We start from the raw sequence: 19784 nt of genomic DNA on the forward strand, positions 1-19784 counted from the left end.
CTATAACGCCACAATAACACTACAAGCACTGTTACAGTAATAAAATAAACCATAATAATAATCATAATAATGTATAGGACCTCCTTTTAACTATGTAAGCTTTCCCTTTTTAATTTTCTTTCCTGTCTAGATTATATGGTAACACTTCACAATAAGGTTCCATTAGTTAATGTTAGTTAACTAACACGAAGAAACAATGAACAATACATTACAATATTTATTAATCTTTGCTAATGTTAGTTATTGAAAATACAATCGTTTATTGTTAGTTCATGTTAATTCACAGTGCATTACCTAATGTTAACAAGCACAACTTTTGTCTAATCAATGCTGTAAAATATTGTTCTTTTGAATTTTGGAAAGGACATGCCAGCAACGGCATTACAAGTATCAAAGTGCTGTGTAGTAACAATATCTGTAGCAAAAATATTTTAATGCAAACTATGGTTACCATAGCATATGTACAAATAATTTATGCAAGAACAAAAGTGTAATAAAGAACACAACTATGCTGTAAATGCATGGCCATTGTAATTACACTGCAACAAATATAAGGAAAAATCTGATCCTTTTATATTACAAAAATTAATTTAAACTCTCTTCTGGGGCTTATGGCTGCTACAGTAGAGACATGTTCATAAATTGCGGTGTATAAAAGTAAACCAGTATCATCTCAGTCCTTCTTTCATAACACATCAGACAAGAATACAAGTTCATGTTCATACTCTAAAAGCATTAACAAATGTGATATATTCAGTTTCATCAATCTGGGAAGATTTTTTTTTTAATGTTTTATATATTCTGTTTTCCCACATACACATCTTGATCAGATGTCAAGTCTTTTTTTCTTAATTTTGATTTTCCATGTGAACTTCAGGCATACCGAATAGAATAATTCAATATAAATTCATATTCTATTCCTAATAAGGCCAAATAAAACATAGGCCTATATATAATTTTTTGAATTATATTGCATAATTCACATGCATCTATTTTACTGTGATTTTTTTTTGTCTGCCTGCCCTGTAATAATAATATTGTCACAATGCCTACATTTGCACAATATTTGATCCAGTATCCAGACACATAAAAAAGTACATTTAAAAATATGATATCAGATGTGCTTTATGTAGTTTGCAACATCATCAGATGACAGTGGACAATTTAGTTACAAAACACAATGAAGACTAATTTCAAAAACACTTTATTATATTTGTTCTCTCTATAACCATTCACATTATCAAATTAATGCAGTGGAATGAATATGTATTGAACCCATCAAATGGTAGCAGCAAGTTAGTTACTTTTAAGGAATTTAATTTTAGTTCTGTTTTGTGGCATTTAAACAAATGAGGGAAACTAAAATCATACAGAATGAATTTAGTGAGTCAATGTTTATTAATCTCTATATTTTAAAATGTAAGGGTGTTTAAGTTCGCAAATTACAACATAATTCTACAAATTCAATTAGTTTTAAAAAACTGAATTGATTATAACTTTTTTTTTTTTTTAATTGGAGTAGGGATTTAATAAAATCTAGTCATTCAGGGTACTATTGGAATCATATTACTCTTTACACTACTGGAGAGAGAGAGAGAGAGAGAGAGAGAGAGAGAGAGAGAAAAAAAGCACACACATTTAAAGTAATCAGCCATCCTCCCTGAGCAGTCTCTCACAGACATAAATAAACACAATCTCCGGGCCACAATGACATGCTAAGGACTGTAAATTATAAGGATCTGGGTGTCCAGTACACCACAGTAAATGAACCTTCGGTCATCTAAGAGGAGCAAGAATAAATATGTCCAAAAAACTTTGCCGACCCCAGGCGAGGTTGTTTTTATGATAGGAGATTTTATGATCAGACCAACATGGTCTTAAGTGCTTGTCTGACACTGGACGCTTGTGAGATCTGAATGCAGTGACTGGCTTGGCCTTCATATTAGGACATACTGAGGTCTCATGTACGTCTTGTCTTGGGCCTTTTTGATTGGCGCTTGGCTTCATCCACAGGGAGTCCATCCCCGCTTGTCTGAGCGAGTCCTCGAACACCCTGGATCTGACTGACCAGCTGCAGAAGAAGAGGGATCACCTGGGAAAGACACAATATCATTATCTACATAATGTCTTATGAACTGCAGCTATTATAAATGTCAATAATCTCTAAGTGGCTTTCAACTATTTTCAAATAAAAAAGCAATAGGTACCCGCTCATGATTATAGACAGCAAGCAACAGCAGTAATGTCAGAGGAAGGGCGATGAAAGATCCCTGGGCAACATCTTGATCTGGTATTTTCCTCTGTGGAAAGCCAAACAAATTCATTCAAATTAAATCTCAGAGCTTGGGCTTTAAAAGACAATAATTAATAATCAGTAATATTTTCAATGTATTCAGCTGCACTGACACTATTGATTGCATCAACTAAATTGAGCTGGATAAACATAACTGTTACCTTCTGTAGAGCTGCTTTATAGCTGAATTAATCTTGTTTCATAATTTATGAACTTTGCAACACTGACACTGTTATCGAACCGAATCAACACTGAACTGAATAATGACACCATTGTTAAATGCTGAATTCTGCAACATTAACACTGTTATTTTCCTGTTTGTTACTGCGCAACTGCTTTGTCATAATCTGTATTGTATGAAGTGCTACAGTATATAAATACATGTGAATTGTCTTGAGAATATCACAGCTTAATTTTATATGAAAGTCATACTCATGAACAGCTTTCTGAATGCAGAATTTAGATCCGTTCACACCAAATGCTAAACAAACGCCAATGTACTGGTCAGCACAATTTGATCACTGGACAAAGAAAAAAAAAAGAATGTATGTTTTGTGTGAAAAGGTTCTTACGTTAGGGTTAAAGGTTAGTGTTACATGTTTGTGGTAACCAGAAGACGTGAACGAGACTTGTGGGAGTTTGAAGTCATACTGGGATTGAGAAAGTGATGTGTGCAGAATCAACACATAGCTCTGCAAGAAGAAAATGACATTTAATTAATAAATGAAAATATCTGACCACCCATTTTAAGATGTACTTAAAAATCTTAGTACTGGCAGATTAATATGAATATTGTAAAACAGATTATAAAAATAGGAGTTGTTTAGGGGAAAAGAGAAAATTTAACTGGAATATAGAGGTGATAAGCATGGGTCTACCTCTCCATCACGTGGCAGGGGGGCAAAGTGGAAGAACATGGACTGGCCAAGAGACACACTCTGAATGGGATTGTCAAGGTTGTCACTTTTGCAGAGCTTCACCTTTAGAGAAGGAAGAACAACAATGACTTCAAGATTTCATCAAATATGAGAAACCAGTTCAAAGGAGTACATAAGTTACTGCACCTACCCAGAGAGTGGGAAGATGCTCAGAGGAAGTGATGACATTGCCACTCAGATCAAACTGATTGATCTGTCTGAAGGCGATTATGTTTATTCCTTCAATATCAGTGTCGCCCACCTAAAACCATCCAAAAAATAAATACATGAATAGAAACTTCAAATAAAATGTGTAAAAAAAACAAAAAAAAAACAATAAGGCAAATAAAACTTTAATGCTCACCTTGATGGTTTTGTGTGGCGGTAATGCTCTCTCAATGTGATCATTTCCCTCTCCTCTCAGCTGAATGTTGTAGTTACACCCCGGCTGAGATTGATTATGAAGGAAAGACAAGCTTTGTTTAGGATCTTAAAACGTATGTTCTTGTGCACTTTTCATATTGCTGGTCTAATAGTTTTCTCTTGTGAAGTCTCACCCGCAAGCCTCGGAGTCTAAAGCGGCCCTCTTCGTCAGTAACCGTGTCCTCACTGTACACGCCGCACTCTCCCTGCCCCAATGCCTCCACAGCGACACCCTGCTCCGCGTCGCCTCCTATTGACTGCACTGTTCCATAGCAGCTGAGACGCATAAAAACACACAAACAGAAAATTTACCCCACAATGGACAGTGCATGTTTTGATTTATATAATTTTTTAAATAAATTGTTTGAAAGTGACAGTAAAGCCATTTATAATGTTTAAACTTTCTATTCACCCCCGCCCCAAAACCAATAAAATCCTGAAAAAATGTTTTCTACAAATATATTAAGCAGCACAACTGTTATCAATATTGATAAGAAGAATAAAAGTTATATTAGAATGATTCCTGAAGGATTGCATGACACTGAAGACTAGAGTAATGGTTGATGAAAATTTAGCTCTGCTATCATAGGAATAAATTACATAAAATATATTAAAATTTTAACTGGCAGTGCATATTCTGACATGCTGTGTGTTGCTGACCTGTAAGCTGTTTTGAAGCCAGTTATAGGAATATGGAGAACCTGTCCTTCTTCTACTGTGATCATTTGTGCTGAGGGCTCAAAGCGGAACTCCTTCATCATGGGCTTGAAATAGTACTGGCCAGGACTCTGAGATGGGGGGAGGAGGATTTAAGACAATCTCTAGGCATTTTATTATATGGACAAGAAATATTAAAAAGTTTTCAAAAAATCTTCCTTCATGTCCTACGGAACAATATCATATAGCATAAGCTATACCTTTAAGACAAATGTGCTTAATACATCAAAAAGATGATCATAGTAACTATGGGCCTGAGAACACAGTACCAGGTTGTTGAAGGTGAGGAGGCCAGTGTCCTGAGAGAGCATGTTTGAGCGGAAGTTGGCCCCACTGAGAGACAGCAGAACCCCAGAGAGAGAAACACCATCCTCTGCCTTTATCTGAGGGGCAAGAGAAAAAAAAAGTTTAACCAAATGAACCATTTTAGTCTTAGAAATAAAAATACTTGATGAGATGTGATAATAAAGTTAATTTGACATTAACCTCAAAAGTGACGCCTGCCAGGGCAAATGCCTTGAAGTCTCCTGTGTTTCCCTCCACTGGAGTCAGGACAAAGCCCTCTTTACTGGCACTGATGTCATACAGAGAGTCACTATGTAGGGGTCCAACACTGGTTTTAAAGAGGAAAAAAAGGAATATTCATTTTATTTGTTTAGAATGCTAGAGAGCATCTAAGATTTCAGCCATAAGTACTGCATTTTACTTCTAAATAGGCCAACAGTCATTCATGCTGTCATATTTATAAACCTTGCATTATTAAATACATAGATAAGAGAGCTTTTAAATAAATGACTGCAGTCTGTTTGTGCACAAATGAGATAACCTGTAGGTTCCGGTTTCATCCGTGAGAACTGTAATGAGAGGGGTTGTAGCTCCTCTCTCCTTAATGGAGATTTCCACACCCTCCAGGGTAGGTGACACCTGCCCTGTGAGGAACAGCCCTGCCCGGCCCGCGATCTCCACCATTTGTCCTGGGCAGTTCTCTATTAGAACAAATCGTTGTATATCAGATTTCAATATAAACTGGGGTAAGACTGTGTGCTTATAATTAAGACAATATATTAAAATAATATCATAAGAAATACCAGTTGGTAATATCAAGCAGCATAACAAGCTGTTTTGTACAGTTAAAAGTAACTGGAAGTCTGGCACATTCAAGTTACAAATGGCAGCGCGTGCCTTTTATGTAAAAAATGAGGTGGATACTTTGCCTTGGTCTACATCAGGTGTGTCCGGTTCTCTTCTGGAGGGTCACCTTCCTACAGAGTTCAGTTCTAAATGTATCCTGAACCAGCTAATTAAAGGTTTGTGGCTTTGCATTGTTTCACTCTCTGAAGAATTAAATTCATCATTTATTTATTTGCTTCATATCTCTTGAAGATCGGTTTCTGATTGGTATTCAGCAGACTAGCTAAAATAAAAAATATACTGTCAAAAAAAAGTTATCCTTAACCCTTTTGTGGTGTTCATATTTTTGTTACTCAGCCAGTGTTCGTGGGTCTGGTGGAAACATAAAAACAAACACAAATACCCTAATAGCAGGCCCAGACAAGAGGAGAACAAAGTGAAGGTACACAGGACCTATAAATTCCACACTTTTATTAGCCAGAGGACCCGAACATCCTGTATGTAATATAAATATGTGTGGGGGGGTATATGTCTGATATATGTTAAAAATGAAAATGAGCCAAGGCCAATGAGTCTTGAGTTTGACTAGGTTAACTAGGTTAGTTAATCTAGTATGTGCCTTTTAGGGCTACATAAGATATAAAGTTATTCCGATAAGGGTACTTGGCCCAGTGACTAGGTGTTGTACCCCTAAAGGTACTTTTTTAAAAATAAATAAATAAATATTGATATGAATCAACTGCGTGAATTTGGTTGTTGGTAAGTGTCATTGTGGATTTCCTTTCGATATAGCTTGATAAATATCAGTTTTGTTCTTTGTATGAATAGACGTTGTCTGCAATTTGTTCCATATTTGTTGTGAAAAGACACAACATGCATCCATTAGTATAAAATAAAATTGCACTCTAACCTCCAGTGATTGTAGCCTCTACTTCAGGAGGGTAAAACAGAAATTCTTTGGATGAAGGTGTGACTGTGATCTTCTCCCCAGCCCTGAAATAGCCAACACATCCAAGATATAAAATTAAGATCATGAAATTTGTGACTGGTAGGAAGAGACAATGTGATAAATGTTCTTTGCACATGCTTTGACAATATTTTTTCCTAACACATACAGAAGAGGAAAATGCTTGCAAACATTCTCTGAAGATCCTACCGTGCCCAGTAGGAGAATTCATAGTGGAAAGGCTCATGGAGTTCATCTGGTTTCTCTTCCACAGGGGGGCTGTTCTCGGCTCCTCTTTCTTCCCTCTCCTTCTTACGGGCAGCTATTTCCAGAAGCTGCTGCTCCCATCGCTGCTCCTCATTTGAGCGCAGGGGCCCCAGAACCAAAGCAGGCTCACTCTCAATGGAAGATCTGCCAAAATGAAACAGATACCACCAGGTGTATGGAAGGCAACAGCCAGAACACAAAACAAAGCAGATATGCATTACTCTTTTAGAAACCCGTTATAATGCTTCCTCTCACTCACTTGATGGTGACAGTGACATCCAGCATCTTATCAGTGGTAATGAGTCCCGTCATATGGTGTCTAACAGCAGTCAGGGTTAAAATGCTTGGGGCCGACCTAAGGAATAAGGGCAATTTTTTTTGCCCCATTTCATTCAACCATTTTACACAACATGCAAATACTGCAAAAGCATCAGAACAAAAGGTAGAAAGCTGTGGCAGCCACTTTGATTTTAATGAAATGCTTGGCACCGGCAGTTACATACGTGTTGTAGGTGTAGTAATCTTGTTCAAACTGGTGACAGGAACGTGGAGTCACTTTATAAAGACCTGAATAAAAAGAAATATGTTAAGCACTTCAGGCTTTATGGACTTAATGAACTTATGGACTTAATGAAACAGAAAAGGCTAGCTCACCCGGCTTGGACAGACAGAAGCGATTGACTCCTTTGGACAGATTGTAAATGCCAACGTTCTCTGGTGAGCTGCCATCTTGGAAAAATTCCTACAATTTTGGACAAATATGGCATCATCAGCATTACTATTTTAGGCTTGTAACAGCTGATTGTGACAACTATGTGTTCAGTGTTCTTTAAATATTGAATGTTTTCAGGTCTTACCAGAGTAATGGCATGGGACAGTGAGCAGCGCAGCAAATATCCGGTTTGTCTGAACTCCACTCCCTCCACGTATGAGTCAAGTACATCGATCTCCACTAACTTCTGCTTCCAGCACCACTCTTCTTGGGTGATAGACACTGTGATAACCAGAGGTTGTTATTTTTTTTATTCTTTAATCTGAATGTCTATACTACACAATTTGGCCCAAAAATCATAATACACTTAGTTTACAATATATCGCAATTTATTTAACTTTCAGCATTATAATAAACAAATCACATTAAATACAATATGTAAAATCCAACATTATCATTTTGCTATATTTGTAGTTACAAATAATTAAAAGATATTATTGCTAATTAAAATTGAATAATCATGATTATAATAATATCCAATCTTGTTACTATACAATAGTAATATTACAATAGCAATGTGTTCGATTCTTAAAGGGATAGTTCACCCAAAAATGAAAATTACCCCATGATTTACTCACCCTCAAGCCATCCTAGGTAAATATGACATAAATATGAAAAATGGGGGGGTAGTAAAGGCTTTTGTGTAAGAAAAATATCCATATTTAAAACTTTATAAACCATAATCTCTAGCTTCCACTAACTGTCATGTGCACGATCACGAGTTGAGTTCCAGTGGAGGACGTAGGCGTAGCGTAAGCTCCAATGAGAAGTGACGAATGTGAACGCGCAGAGGAGAGAACAAAACAAAACCCCGGTAATGAATTAGAGGTACAAAACGTGCATACAACAGACATAAACTAGAGATTACGGTTTATAAAGTTTTAATTATGGATATTTTTCTTAAACAAATGCATCCATTCTCTTCAGAAGGCCTTTATTAACCCCCAGGGCTGTGTGGAGCACTTTTTATGATGGATGGATGCACTTTATTGGACGTATTTAGGCTATAACACGTGTTTGCAGCTTTGAGCAATGTAGTGCTGAAATTTGCGTGCTCATGAATCCTCTCATTATAACACGAATTGTAGACATTATGAAAGATTCTTTACACACACAAACACACACACACACACACAAATATTTATCGGAATCCTGTATGCTTGGATTCAATAAATTTCATGGAGAAAAACACGTAACTAGCAATGTAACTAATTACGAATTACTTTTGAAATAAAGTAAACAGAACAGTAACATGATTACTTTTAAAAGGATTAATCATTAGTTAGTAATTTGATTACATTTCAGAGTAACTTGCCCAACACTGATAATGTGGTAATTTTCATTTTTGGGTGAACTATCACTTAAATGTTCTTACTTTTTCATCTATTAAAATACATCATAGATTTATAGATGGGTTCAATTTGAGAAAAAATTATAAATAAATAAATAAATTAATTGATTACACACACGCACACAACAACGACAGCAACAACTCCAAAACAAATACTGATTTTAACTATCGTTCAAAGGTTTGGGGTTGGTAAGATCTTTTTTTCAGTCTTCAGTGTCACATGCTCATTCAGAAATCATTCTAATAATCAGAAAATGCCCTCAATAAATATAATGCATTATCATAACATAAAAAAAAAGTTCTTAAAAAAAACATTAATGACAAAAAACTTATACTTTTTTTCAGGATTCTTTGATGAATAAAAAGTTAAAAATGAATAGTATTTATTTTAATTAGAAATTTTTTACAATTTGTAAATCTGAACGTCTTTAGTGTCACTTTTTTTTAAAATAAATTTAATTAATCCTTGCTGAATAAAAATATACATTTGACTGCAAACTTTTGAATGGTATTTTAGGTATTTAATACCTTAATGATAACCATCTCTATTGCTCATTAAAATCAAAACATTTCAAAACAGTGCTTACCTTTGTACTTTCCGGGTAAGACATTACTGAAAGTAAAGCTTAGAGTTTCACTGCTACCAGACAACTGGAGGTTCTGCCTCTCTCCCTGTCTGCTTACAGGCTGAAGAGTGACTGTCAGATCTCCACATGCCACTGATGGGACAATTCAATCACTTGAGCCAAAGACAGAAAACACATTTATCTAATTGAATTTGACAGCGGACATGAAAAACCAGCTCACCAAGACAGGACACGGAGCCAGAAACAGATGCTATGAACTGAGTGAAGAGAAGGTCAGTGATAGGACGATCCACAAGTGAGATATCGAGAGAGTATGGCTGAAGAGTAAGCCCCGCCTTCACATCACTTTCAGGGAGGGTCACCTGTGCAGCACACAACAATCTAAATTAACATACAATTACGCTAACTTTAAAGTCATGCTGAGTCACAACATCTCATTAATCTCATTACCTGTACACTGTAGTCTCCTGGTTTAACTTGAAAGCAGAACGCTCCATGACTGTCACTTTCGACAGTGCGGAAAAAGCCCTGATCCTGTCCCTGAGCCGAGAGCGTAACTTTGTAGTGCCCGAGCTGTTTTACTGTCTCAGGAAGACGGGTGACTGAGATGTGACCACACACGCTAAACCTGAAAATGACAAAGTGGGGCAGAGATTTCAGATTGGACCCCTAAATATAGAGGGCCGAGACCTAAAGTCTTTGTTTGTCCTCTGAACACAGCTTTCTGAGGATGATTCTTGCCTGGATACTCACCCTGCAGTAATGATGTCTGGCAGCTGAGGGGTGCTGGGAGCAATCTTCACAGTGACTGGCTCAAAGAACATCAGCTCCTTGCGTGTGTTGATGGTGTAAGTGCCTGTGGTCATATTCTCCAAACGAAATGAACCATCTTCTTTAGTCTCCACTGTGAATATATGAATGCAATGTGTTAATTTACCATAAATTTGTTAATTATGCGTGGATTGTGGAGTACTTAGGATATACCTTAATATGCCTAATTATGTTAATTTTACTGATGTGTATCAACACAGTTACCTTTAATTTGGTTGTTAAGTGTTACTACAGCATCTGCAACACCCTCTCCATTGGGGCTATTCAGAACTCTGCCCATCACTGAGAATCCCATGACCCGGAATATTGGCTGAGAGACAAAAAAAAAAGAAGAAAGACCGTTTTATACATTATTTTAAAAAAAAAATTCCCCCTAATAATGGTTTAATGTCCATTTGAAACATTAAAATGTTTATAATAATGTTTATAATAAAAAATTATTATAATAGTGTCCAACCCAAATTGTCAATTAATTAGTTAATTTATGTCTCCAAATCTGTGAGAACAAGTCAGAGAAATGAGAAACTCACCTCCAACATTAAACTGCTGTGTTCTACTTTGAAATCCATACGAGAAGGAGCAACGTCAAAAGTGATTCTCTCTCCTCTGTAATATGGGACCTACAATTCAAGAAGAGACAAGTTTAAAAATGACTGACATCTGTGCTTTATCTTTACATCATAAATAAGGCTGCACGAGATGGATGAAATTAACATTAAATGAACATTCAATTTTTTACCAAAAAATATGTATTTTTTTTGCTTTAATGTACCATAAGGAAATATCACTTTACATGTACCCCCAAAAATTTAATTTAATTGGAATAATCGGAATTGGAATTTGTATGTACGACAGGTCATATGATCCACACAAATATGTAATCTAACCATCATTCCATCATATTGCAGTGTGCCAAAAGAGCAGCATTAGAAGGCCTTAATAATTAGGAACATAAGCATAATTTAGAACATATCTTGATAGACAGTCAAAAACATATGAATGTGCCAAGTCATTTGGTGCTTTAAAAATCAGTTGAAGAACTTTAAAAATCAATCAATGAATGGGCAATCCATGAAAATTACATAAAACTGATGTAATGTCATCTCCATTTCTGAACCTGAAGCATTCTGTAGAATTTTGTATCAACTGAGGTCTATCAATACACATCTTAAACAATTCAGATTTCAATAATCAAGGAGAGAGAAAATAAAATCATGAATTAATCAGTTTCTTTGCATTATGTAGAATTCTAAGATGAAAAAATGACCAAAATGACACTGCTGTCTTTGTCTGTCAAGCCAGTTTACAGAGCCAGCTTGTTATTCTTTTCCTCGCACAATTTGAACCTTCAACAATAATGTTCTTCTGACAATAAGACACCATATTTTATTTCATTGTGAAATTCTACGTATCATATAAGCAGGCATGATCAAATAATATGAAGGTTGGTGACAATAAATTCTTACCACAGTGTATTCACCACTGCGAAGGCAGGGGAACGAGAAAGTGCCATCCTCAAGAGACTGGGAACTGCACAAATACACAAGGGAGGGGTCGCCGATTAAAGCCCCATCCACAGGAGCCACACTGCAGCCACTGATATCCTGAATAAATAATAAATTAGTTTAAAGTCTACTGGATGGCAGATGATGAGTTTGTGCACATTAGAAGACATTATCAAATTATGGAATAGCATTCATTCAAAGTTATTTTGTGTGGACCATGTTTTTGTGGTCAGGCTATGAATCTAATAAAACCTTTTACCTCCTGTGTTACACTGGCAGAGTAAAGGAGGAAGCTGACGCCTTTCATGGGTTCACTATCACTCTGAACCTCTCCAGAGACATCATAGCCCTTTACCACAAGAGGAGCTGCGGCGGGGGCATTTTCATTTGTCACAACCACAGTGGTTGAGCTCTGTGAGGGAACAAAATAGTGAACCAAGTTTTCTTAGGGAAAAAAAAAACAACTGCATTTATATTTAAATTAAATGCTTAGACAAATGTAATGCATGAACAAACATAACTGTAGTGGCATGAACACATTAAGAAATATGTTTTGTCAGCAAGACAGTTTGTACTATGTACCTGCTCCATGGTCCATGATGCATGGGAGGCAGTGATGTCATAACTTCCTGGAAGCAATTTGAGGAAAGTATACCTGTGAAAAATCAACACAAACAGGCTAAGATGTTTTTGTGTATAATTGTTAAATGGTATTTATGGACACTGAATATTATTTTGATGGGAATAGTTAAAGTCAGACCCTTAGGGTTTTTAATATTTAAAGGGGTCATATGACATTGCTAAAAAGAATATTATTTTGTGTATTTGGTGTAATGCAATGTGTTTATGTGGTTTAAGGTTAAAATAAAAAAAACATTGTTTTCCACATAATGTACATTATTGTTTCTCCTCTTGCCCTGCCTTTCTGAAACGCGTCGATTTTTACAAAGCTCATCGTTTGGAAAAGCGAAGTGACGGAAATGTTACGGCCCTTAACAAACTGTTATGCCGTGTGTCCCAGCGCGACAAGACAAAACCAATAAAAGCCATTATAAACGAGGCATTTCTTGCATCCAGTGGGGACATAATTACTGATTATAATGACTTATACTGTCTTTTAACATGTTGCGTATCGCGCTGCTAAAACATAAAACCATGTCTGCATTTGTGATCAGAGAAACGACAAACAACAAGTGCTACTCTACACTGCTCAAAACTTGAAAAGATGTGTTCAAATCGTCAGTGGCAAATCCTTTACATATGAAAACGTAATTACAGACTGTGAGTCAGAAGCGCCAGACTGTCCTTGCAAAGTTGGAATTGCCCCACTTTATAGAAACAGACACAGCCATTGTAGGCTCCTCACAATGCACTGCAAACATCTGAATATTTGGGTTGAACTGTTCTGGAACAGTGTTGTAAATACAACTTACCCACTGATTTCTAGTTGTGTCCTCTTTTGGAAGGCCAAACAAAGTATTTTTGCTTTCACAATGAAACAGCATCTCCACAACATGGCACCGGTGGCAACAGCGAGAATAAAAGTTACGCCTTCTTTCTTTGCATGAACATTTGGGTGGTGTTACACAAATATTCCCACATCGTGACATAGACATGTGGGGCGTATTAGAATGAGTCGTTTTAGGTAAGCGTGGTTGACTCTTAACTTTTATAAAGAATATCTCTTTGGATTTGAGACTTTAGTCTTTGCAACTTCACAGATCTTCTTTATTCACAAACAACTCATAAAACAAAACAGAGAAAGGAAAAATTTAAATCGCATCATATGACCCCTTTAATTTAATAATCAGTGTAATTCATGGAAATTTTAATTTAATAATTTCAGGAATAGTTGCAAATTTAAAAAATTTAATTTCATAACGTTACTCAAAAAATTATTTATCATAACCTATAGGCCAATGGAGTAATGTCATTCAATCTGAATTCACAGTCTACAGCCATTAAGATATCCTTAAAAAAACTATGTAATTCATAGAACTATATAGTGTAATTCAGATCTCTTTGACTGTGATTATTTATTTGATTGGTAATTTTTCAATTACGTACAAAATAAATATCTGACTTAATATTTTGCATGACAATAAAAAACTTTGTGTTCCAGACACTTCAAACTCATACATTTGCTTGAGAATTTGACACATGACCAACAGAGGATCTACACATTACAGACTGACCTCTTGTTGAATTTAGTTGTTAAAAAATGACTCCGCATTGTGTGATGTTGCAATGCTGCTGCAGTCAGTTGTAGTATCTGAAGACATTTTGCATGCTCAAAGTCTATCTTGACCACTACACAATATCTACTCACTGGCCTCCAGCTTGTGTGAGGACACTCTGAAGGACATCATCTTCTCCTGCTTTTCTCAAACTTACTTCAACCCCTGCAGGCCCCAATAAATGGCCTTTACTCAAGACCTAAATGAGTGAAGAAAATTATCAGATTTTTTAAAAATTTTTTTACCTTACCAATAAATTGGTTAATAATGAGTTAATAAGTCAGGTGTATAACATTTAAAAACTTACAGTTCCCAGGACTGAAAACCCAGTAAAAACAAAGTTGATGTCTTGTTCTTTAGTGCAGATGTCTGTAATTCCATCCACATGTAGGTCCACAGTTTCTGGTTCTGCATACAGATAATGTATAACACAACACAGGTGAATAGTGAGTTCACCTTAGTGAACCCTGGATTGATCAAGAGCAGATTAAAGATTATACAAGGACTCTGAAATTGAATCCTTCATGATTTTATTGCATGATATAACCACCACTTGATATGTGAAATCATTTCTTACCAAAGCTCCATCCTGATGGTGGTTCTATCTTTATAACAAAATCACCCTGTAAAAGATTGTAATCCCTATTAACACAAACACACACAGAGACCACCAGGCTAAATTTTTTACAAACGATAGCATGACTCACTAATTTCATTAAAATTACTAGAATCTATTGTGGGCCATATGTATATACTGACACTGTGACATTCATCTACAGTAAGTCATTGAGGCTGGAAACTGCCTCTCTGATGATGTGAATTAAGGTTAAGCTGCTGGTTTAAGGGTGAAATACTGCATTGTAAGATCCCTCAGCCTACTTGTCTCCTGTTCCAGTTAAAAATAGATGGGCATGTCAAAGATGAATTTCGCTCCAATTTACACCAACAGAGAAAGCTTGCAGCAATTTGCGAGTCCTATGCCAATATGTGATTAGTTTAAACTCCCCTTGGAAATCTTCACCATTCTGCATATTAGGGCTGTACAATATATACAATTTTGTGATTCCAAATGAACTCATAAGGGCTGTGATATGCAATTTGATTTTAATGCAGGAACCCAGAAAGTTTATGGAGATGAAAAGAGCAGCAAAACAATTAGAAACATTTATATTAGTTTTTATAGCCTTTAATCTGTGCATTGTTTGGCGGAGAACCCATGGATAGATAGTATAAACATGTTCTGCCAATTAAGTACAGAATATAAAATCATGCCTTTATCTGATTAATTGATTTATCAAAGAAATAATGTACAGATTAACTGATTATCAAAATAGTTTTAGTTGCAATCATAGAGTCTAGCCTTTGTTCATAGGGCCTACTTTTTAAGATTAATTTGAAACAATTATAAATAAGCCATATGAACAGTAGTGAGGGAAGTAATGTTAAAGATAAAAAGTGGAATAGATTTGTAAAACCAGAAAAACAGTAAACTAGAAACCAGAATTGACCCTCCCCATAATTTGTGTACACTGATGTTGTTGATATCATTTTGCACTGTAAATTAAGCCTGTTCTTCACCATTTGATTGCCATTAATGTTAGATTATACTTTTTACAGAAGGTCATTTTGCTTGGTTCTTTACCCTGAAGGAACAGGCTTAAAATCGTAAAAGATGCCAGTATATATAATTTTCCTCTATACTGTGTAGCCCCTACTACAAGTGAAGCTACCTAGTGGTGAAAGGTCTTAAAAAAACACTTCCTTATGATTCAGAACAAATGCTACAAGACATTCTAAAATGACCTTGGATATCTGACAGCCCATGCACTCCTGGGTTACAGTACCTTGTCATAGAGAGGGATCATGAAGTAACCATTGATAGGTGCACAGTCAGTCTGATATTTCAGAGAGCCTTGCTTAGTGTACAGCTTGATCTGTAAAGAACACACACGTAGTAAAATAAACTCATCTTAAACTAATTTTGTTTTTGACAATGTTATCGTATTAACATATCTCAGTGAATTATCACTAAATACAACGTAGAGTATCTGATCTTAAAAATAACTAAATAAAACTATAATAATGTGCGTATGTACATTATTACACATATGTAATAGCACAATGATACTACATGGACTGCTCGTCTGACTGTAAGCAATTAATTCAGATAGTTTCAGTGATTAACTTGAGTGAGGCAACGCTAATTAACCCAGGCAGATCTGTGATAATAACAATATTAAGCATGCTTGGACAAATCATGTGTTTTGCTGACAATGTTGGACAGTTGGTTAGGAGGCAGCTGTCATGCTCAACAGATCGTGCGATCTACAACCAATAACCAACCCTGTTTAGGACGGCAGATTATATATATATCAGAGCATCAGTTCATTTCCGGAACGTCATGCAAAAATTTAATCATTTTTAAACCAGAACTCTCAAGTCTTCTTACCTCAATGACAGAGTAATTAATTTCCACATCTGACTTGACAAAACCCCCGCAGCCAACCAAAATGTCATCAGTGCCATTCACAAATATCACATACAAAAAAGATAGAATAAGAATCGCTAGCTCCTTAATTCCACCCATCGCGCAGCGCTGGTGTAGCGTACTGACGTACGGTGCACATGGTTCAGATGACTTCAGCCAATCATTCTAATGGCAAATCATTTTTAGTTCTTTCCTATTGGTCAGTCACGACCAGTGTCTATATTCTTTGTTTTCATTGGCTGTTTCAAGAGCGGAACTCGAAAACCTGCGAATTGAGGTTAATTAAACAATTAAACAAAGATTATTATTATTATTTATTTTTTTAGAACTTTGTTTCAATTCTAATTTGGAATGGAATGGTAAACAATATTTCTCAGACAAATCGCATGATATCTTAAAACTAATAATAATGTGAATATATCCTGATAAATTCTATTTTATTTGTCTATTTTGGGAAAAGATGGGGCGAGGGCTGCAATTCCACAATTTGCATATTAAAACAAGTGCATGCATTTCACATAAATTGTCATCATTAAAAATTCAATGATAAATATTCGCATTTTAAAAATTAAGTTCACTTAAAGCCAAAAGCTCCACTGCTGCTACAAACATCAACAGTAGGTGGTGCAATTGGATGTTGATGAAGAACAAAGAGCACGAGCAACAAAACAAGAGGCCCTAAACCAGGGGTGTTAAACTCAATTCCTGGAGGGCCGGAGCCCTGCAGAGTTTAGATTCAACCCTAATTAAACACACCTGATCCAACTAATCAAGTCCTTCAGGCATATATGAAAACTAGCCTACATGGTATGTGTGTTGGAGCAGGGCTGGAGCAAAACACACCTTGTTGTGATCTCAGCAACCACTTAGAAGACACAAAAGTCTGGGAAATCAACTTAACAGAAATGAGAAGTATAAAAGCAAATCTGTCATGCAAAGACTAAAATATTTTGTGATTGGGTGTTTTAAAACAGGGACATGTTTCAATAAGGAGGTTCATGCAACTCTGAGTTTAACCTTGAACTCTGAGTTGACTTACCCTATGATGGGAAACTCTAAGTTTTCAGTTTTAGAACAGCTAAGTTGTGAGTTTAATCCACTCTGAGTAGGTTGACTGTCAATAAATAACTTTAATTCTTAATCACTATTATAATATCAGAGGTGAAAACTGTTAAATTATTGAACAAATATTCATTTTAATGGTAATCCTGAGACAAAAAAAATAAAAAAAAAATAAAAAAACAAGATTGTAGGAGCATCTAAAATTGAATTATAAAAACACAATTCAATCAAGGTAAAGCTTAAAGCATAAAAGGTTCATGGGTGTAGGCTATGACTACAATCATTTGACATTAAATATCATTCAGTGTCTATTAAAATGCGCAGCATGTTTTTCCACATAGTTTATGGCTCTTTTTGCATAAAGGTATTAAATATTCTCTAATCAAACCTGTTACATTTTTTAATTAGAGTATTGAAAATAACAACTGACTTGAACTCAGTCGACAGCATGAAGGCAGAGGCTTGCGAAATGGGGGGAGAACCTGCACCAGCACTGACAGATGAAGAGAAGATGGTCAAGTAGAAGAATTTTAAAATTCAAAAGGAAAAAGACTGCTGAAGGTGCAGAAGGTGCGATGATGGATATATGTCATCCAACCACACTGGAAATCTTGAAGACAATTCTAATTATTGGATTACTTCCAGAGGTTGCAGCAAGATGTTGCCAAGTGAACATCATTTTTCAGATTAGCCTCATTTTTACAGATTTCTACAACGCTGACCTACAGTCCAGTGAAACTCCTCTTTGACAGATTTGTGTCCAGGTAAAAAATTATCAGAAAGACTGTGAGAGTGACGTACACTTTCCGTCTGCATACAGCGGCCTTACTAATGTGCTGTGCATCTCCAATGTTTTAAAGAAAACTACCATTTAAAATACTACCGTTCAAATCAATATGCATGTGGATATGGCAAAAAAAATAAATAAATAAAAAACCCTACAAATTTATGCAGCCTCCTCGTCTACGGGATCCTGCATAAGAGGAGATGCGATTTTTGTCACTTTGACAAAATGTGTCTGCATGATGAAAATATGCGCAATGAATAAATACATGTACTACAAAAAATGCTTTACTTAGAATTTTTGTCTTCTTGTTTCCAGTCAAAATATCAAAATATTCTTAAATCAATATGCATTTTCTACATAAAGACACAAGGTATTTAGTCTTGTTTCCATGGGGGGAAAGATTATTAAAGTGCATTTTTCTTATTTTGCTAATTAATTTATTATTAGATTCTTTTTCTTGCCCTATGGTAGACAATTTTACGTGTTTTACATAAAATGGACTTAAATGCACTTGTTTCCTCCATTTCATTTTTTATCTATGCAAATTGCATCTTAACGTAATTTTTTTATTTTCTTCTTTTTTTTTTTTTTACTTAAATAAGACAAATACTTAGTAAGAAAAGCATTTTTGCTCCGTGAATCAATGAATGAGGTATTTAAACATCACTTTAAAAAGGGGGAGGAGGCTGTAAGAAAGTCTGTGTTTACAGAAGGAAACCTGCTCCCGACCAGGTTAGGTTCATAGAGTAAGTTACCACAGTAACTGACTCTGAGTATAAGTTACCTCTCTTTCAGAAATGGGCTTGACTTAACCCTGCTTTCTCGGGTATGACAAATGTCCCATTTTGAAACAGAAAACCCAGAGTTTCCCTCATTTCAGGTTTAACATATTCAGAGTTTTCACTTAACCTCCTTTCTGAAACGGGCCCCTGGCCTTTAATGTCTTTTGTTGTCACATGACTAATCAACTAATCAGCATTTTTCACTCTTCTCACTCAAGATGCCTTTATATTCTTCTTTATTGCCTGCTTTTAAATTTGTTGAATTTTTACCTTTAAAGTGATCTGTTTATCTGTTCAACAGAAAATATGATATTTTGAATAATGTTGTATCCAAACAGTTGCTGGTAGCCACTGACATCCAACAACATAAAAAAATTATGGAAGTCAATGGCTACCAGCAACTATTTGGTTACCAACAATTTTTCTTTAAATATATCTTTTTGTTTTGTTTTAAATAAAATGACCATTAACACTTCAGCTTGTGACTGACAATGACTCTGTTATTGTTTTATTGCATCATTGACAAACTATTTTCCTGTTTGACTCTGTAAAGCTGCTTTGACACAACCAGTATTGTATAAAGCACTATACAGATAAAGGTGTCTTGACTTGTGTGTCATAATCACACATGTCTGGCATGAAATTTGCAGCTGAAGTTTCACTATTATGTAAACGATACACTATTATG

At 35.6% G+C, this 19784-nt stretch overlaps 1 protein-coding gene across 1 annotated transcript; it reads right to left on the bottom strand.

Annotated features, from left to right (window-relative positions):
- Nucleotides 1–1188: 1188 nt before the first annotated feature.
- Nucleotides 1189–16624, bottom strand: LOC109085855 (nodal modulator 1-like). The gene is made up of 31 exons (XM_042758031.1): nt 16427–16624; nt 15822–15911; nt 14555–14600; nt 14285–14385; nt 14070–14176; nt 12323–12395; nt 12000–12152; nt 11702–11839; nt 10766–10855; nt 10440–10545; nt 10158–10308; nt 9855–10032; nt 9625–9766; nt 9405–9536; nt 7552–7688; nt 7349–7436; nt 7198–7261; nt 6954–7049; nt 6638–6838; nt 6392–6474; nt 5177–5336; nt 4837–4963; nt 4620–4733; nt 4294–4421; nt 3768–3909; nt 3575–3658; nt 3362–3472; nt 3172–3273; nt 2866–2985; nt 2208–2300; nt 1189–2092 (listed from the first exon to the last, which is right to left on the bottom strand). Exons 1-31 carry the CDS (start codon nt 16562–16564, stop codon nt 1961–1963), a joined length of 3627 nt encoding a protein of 1208 aa, XP_042613965.1. The 5' UTR covers nt 16565–16624; the 3' UTR covers nt 1189–1960.
- Nucleotides 16625–19784: the final 3160 nt, after the last annotated feature.

Source organism: Cyprinus carpio, chromosome A6 (genome assembly GCF_018340385.1).
Source record: "Cyprinus carpio isolate SPL01 chromosome A6, ASM1834038v1, whole genome shotgun sequence".
Classification (NCBI taxonomy): Eukaryota; Metazoa; Chordata; class Actinopteri; order Cypriniformes; family Cyprinidae; genus Cyprinus; species Cyprinus carpio.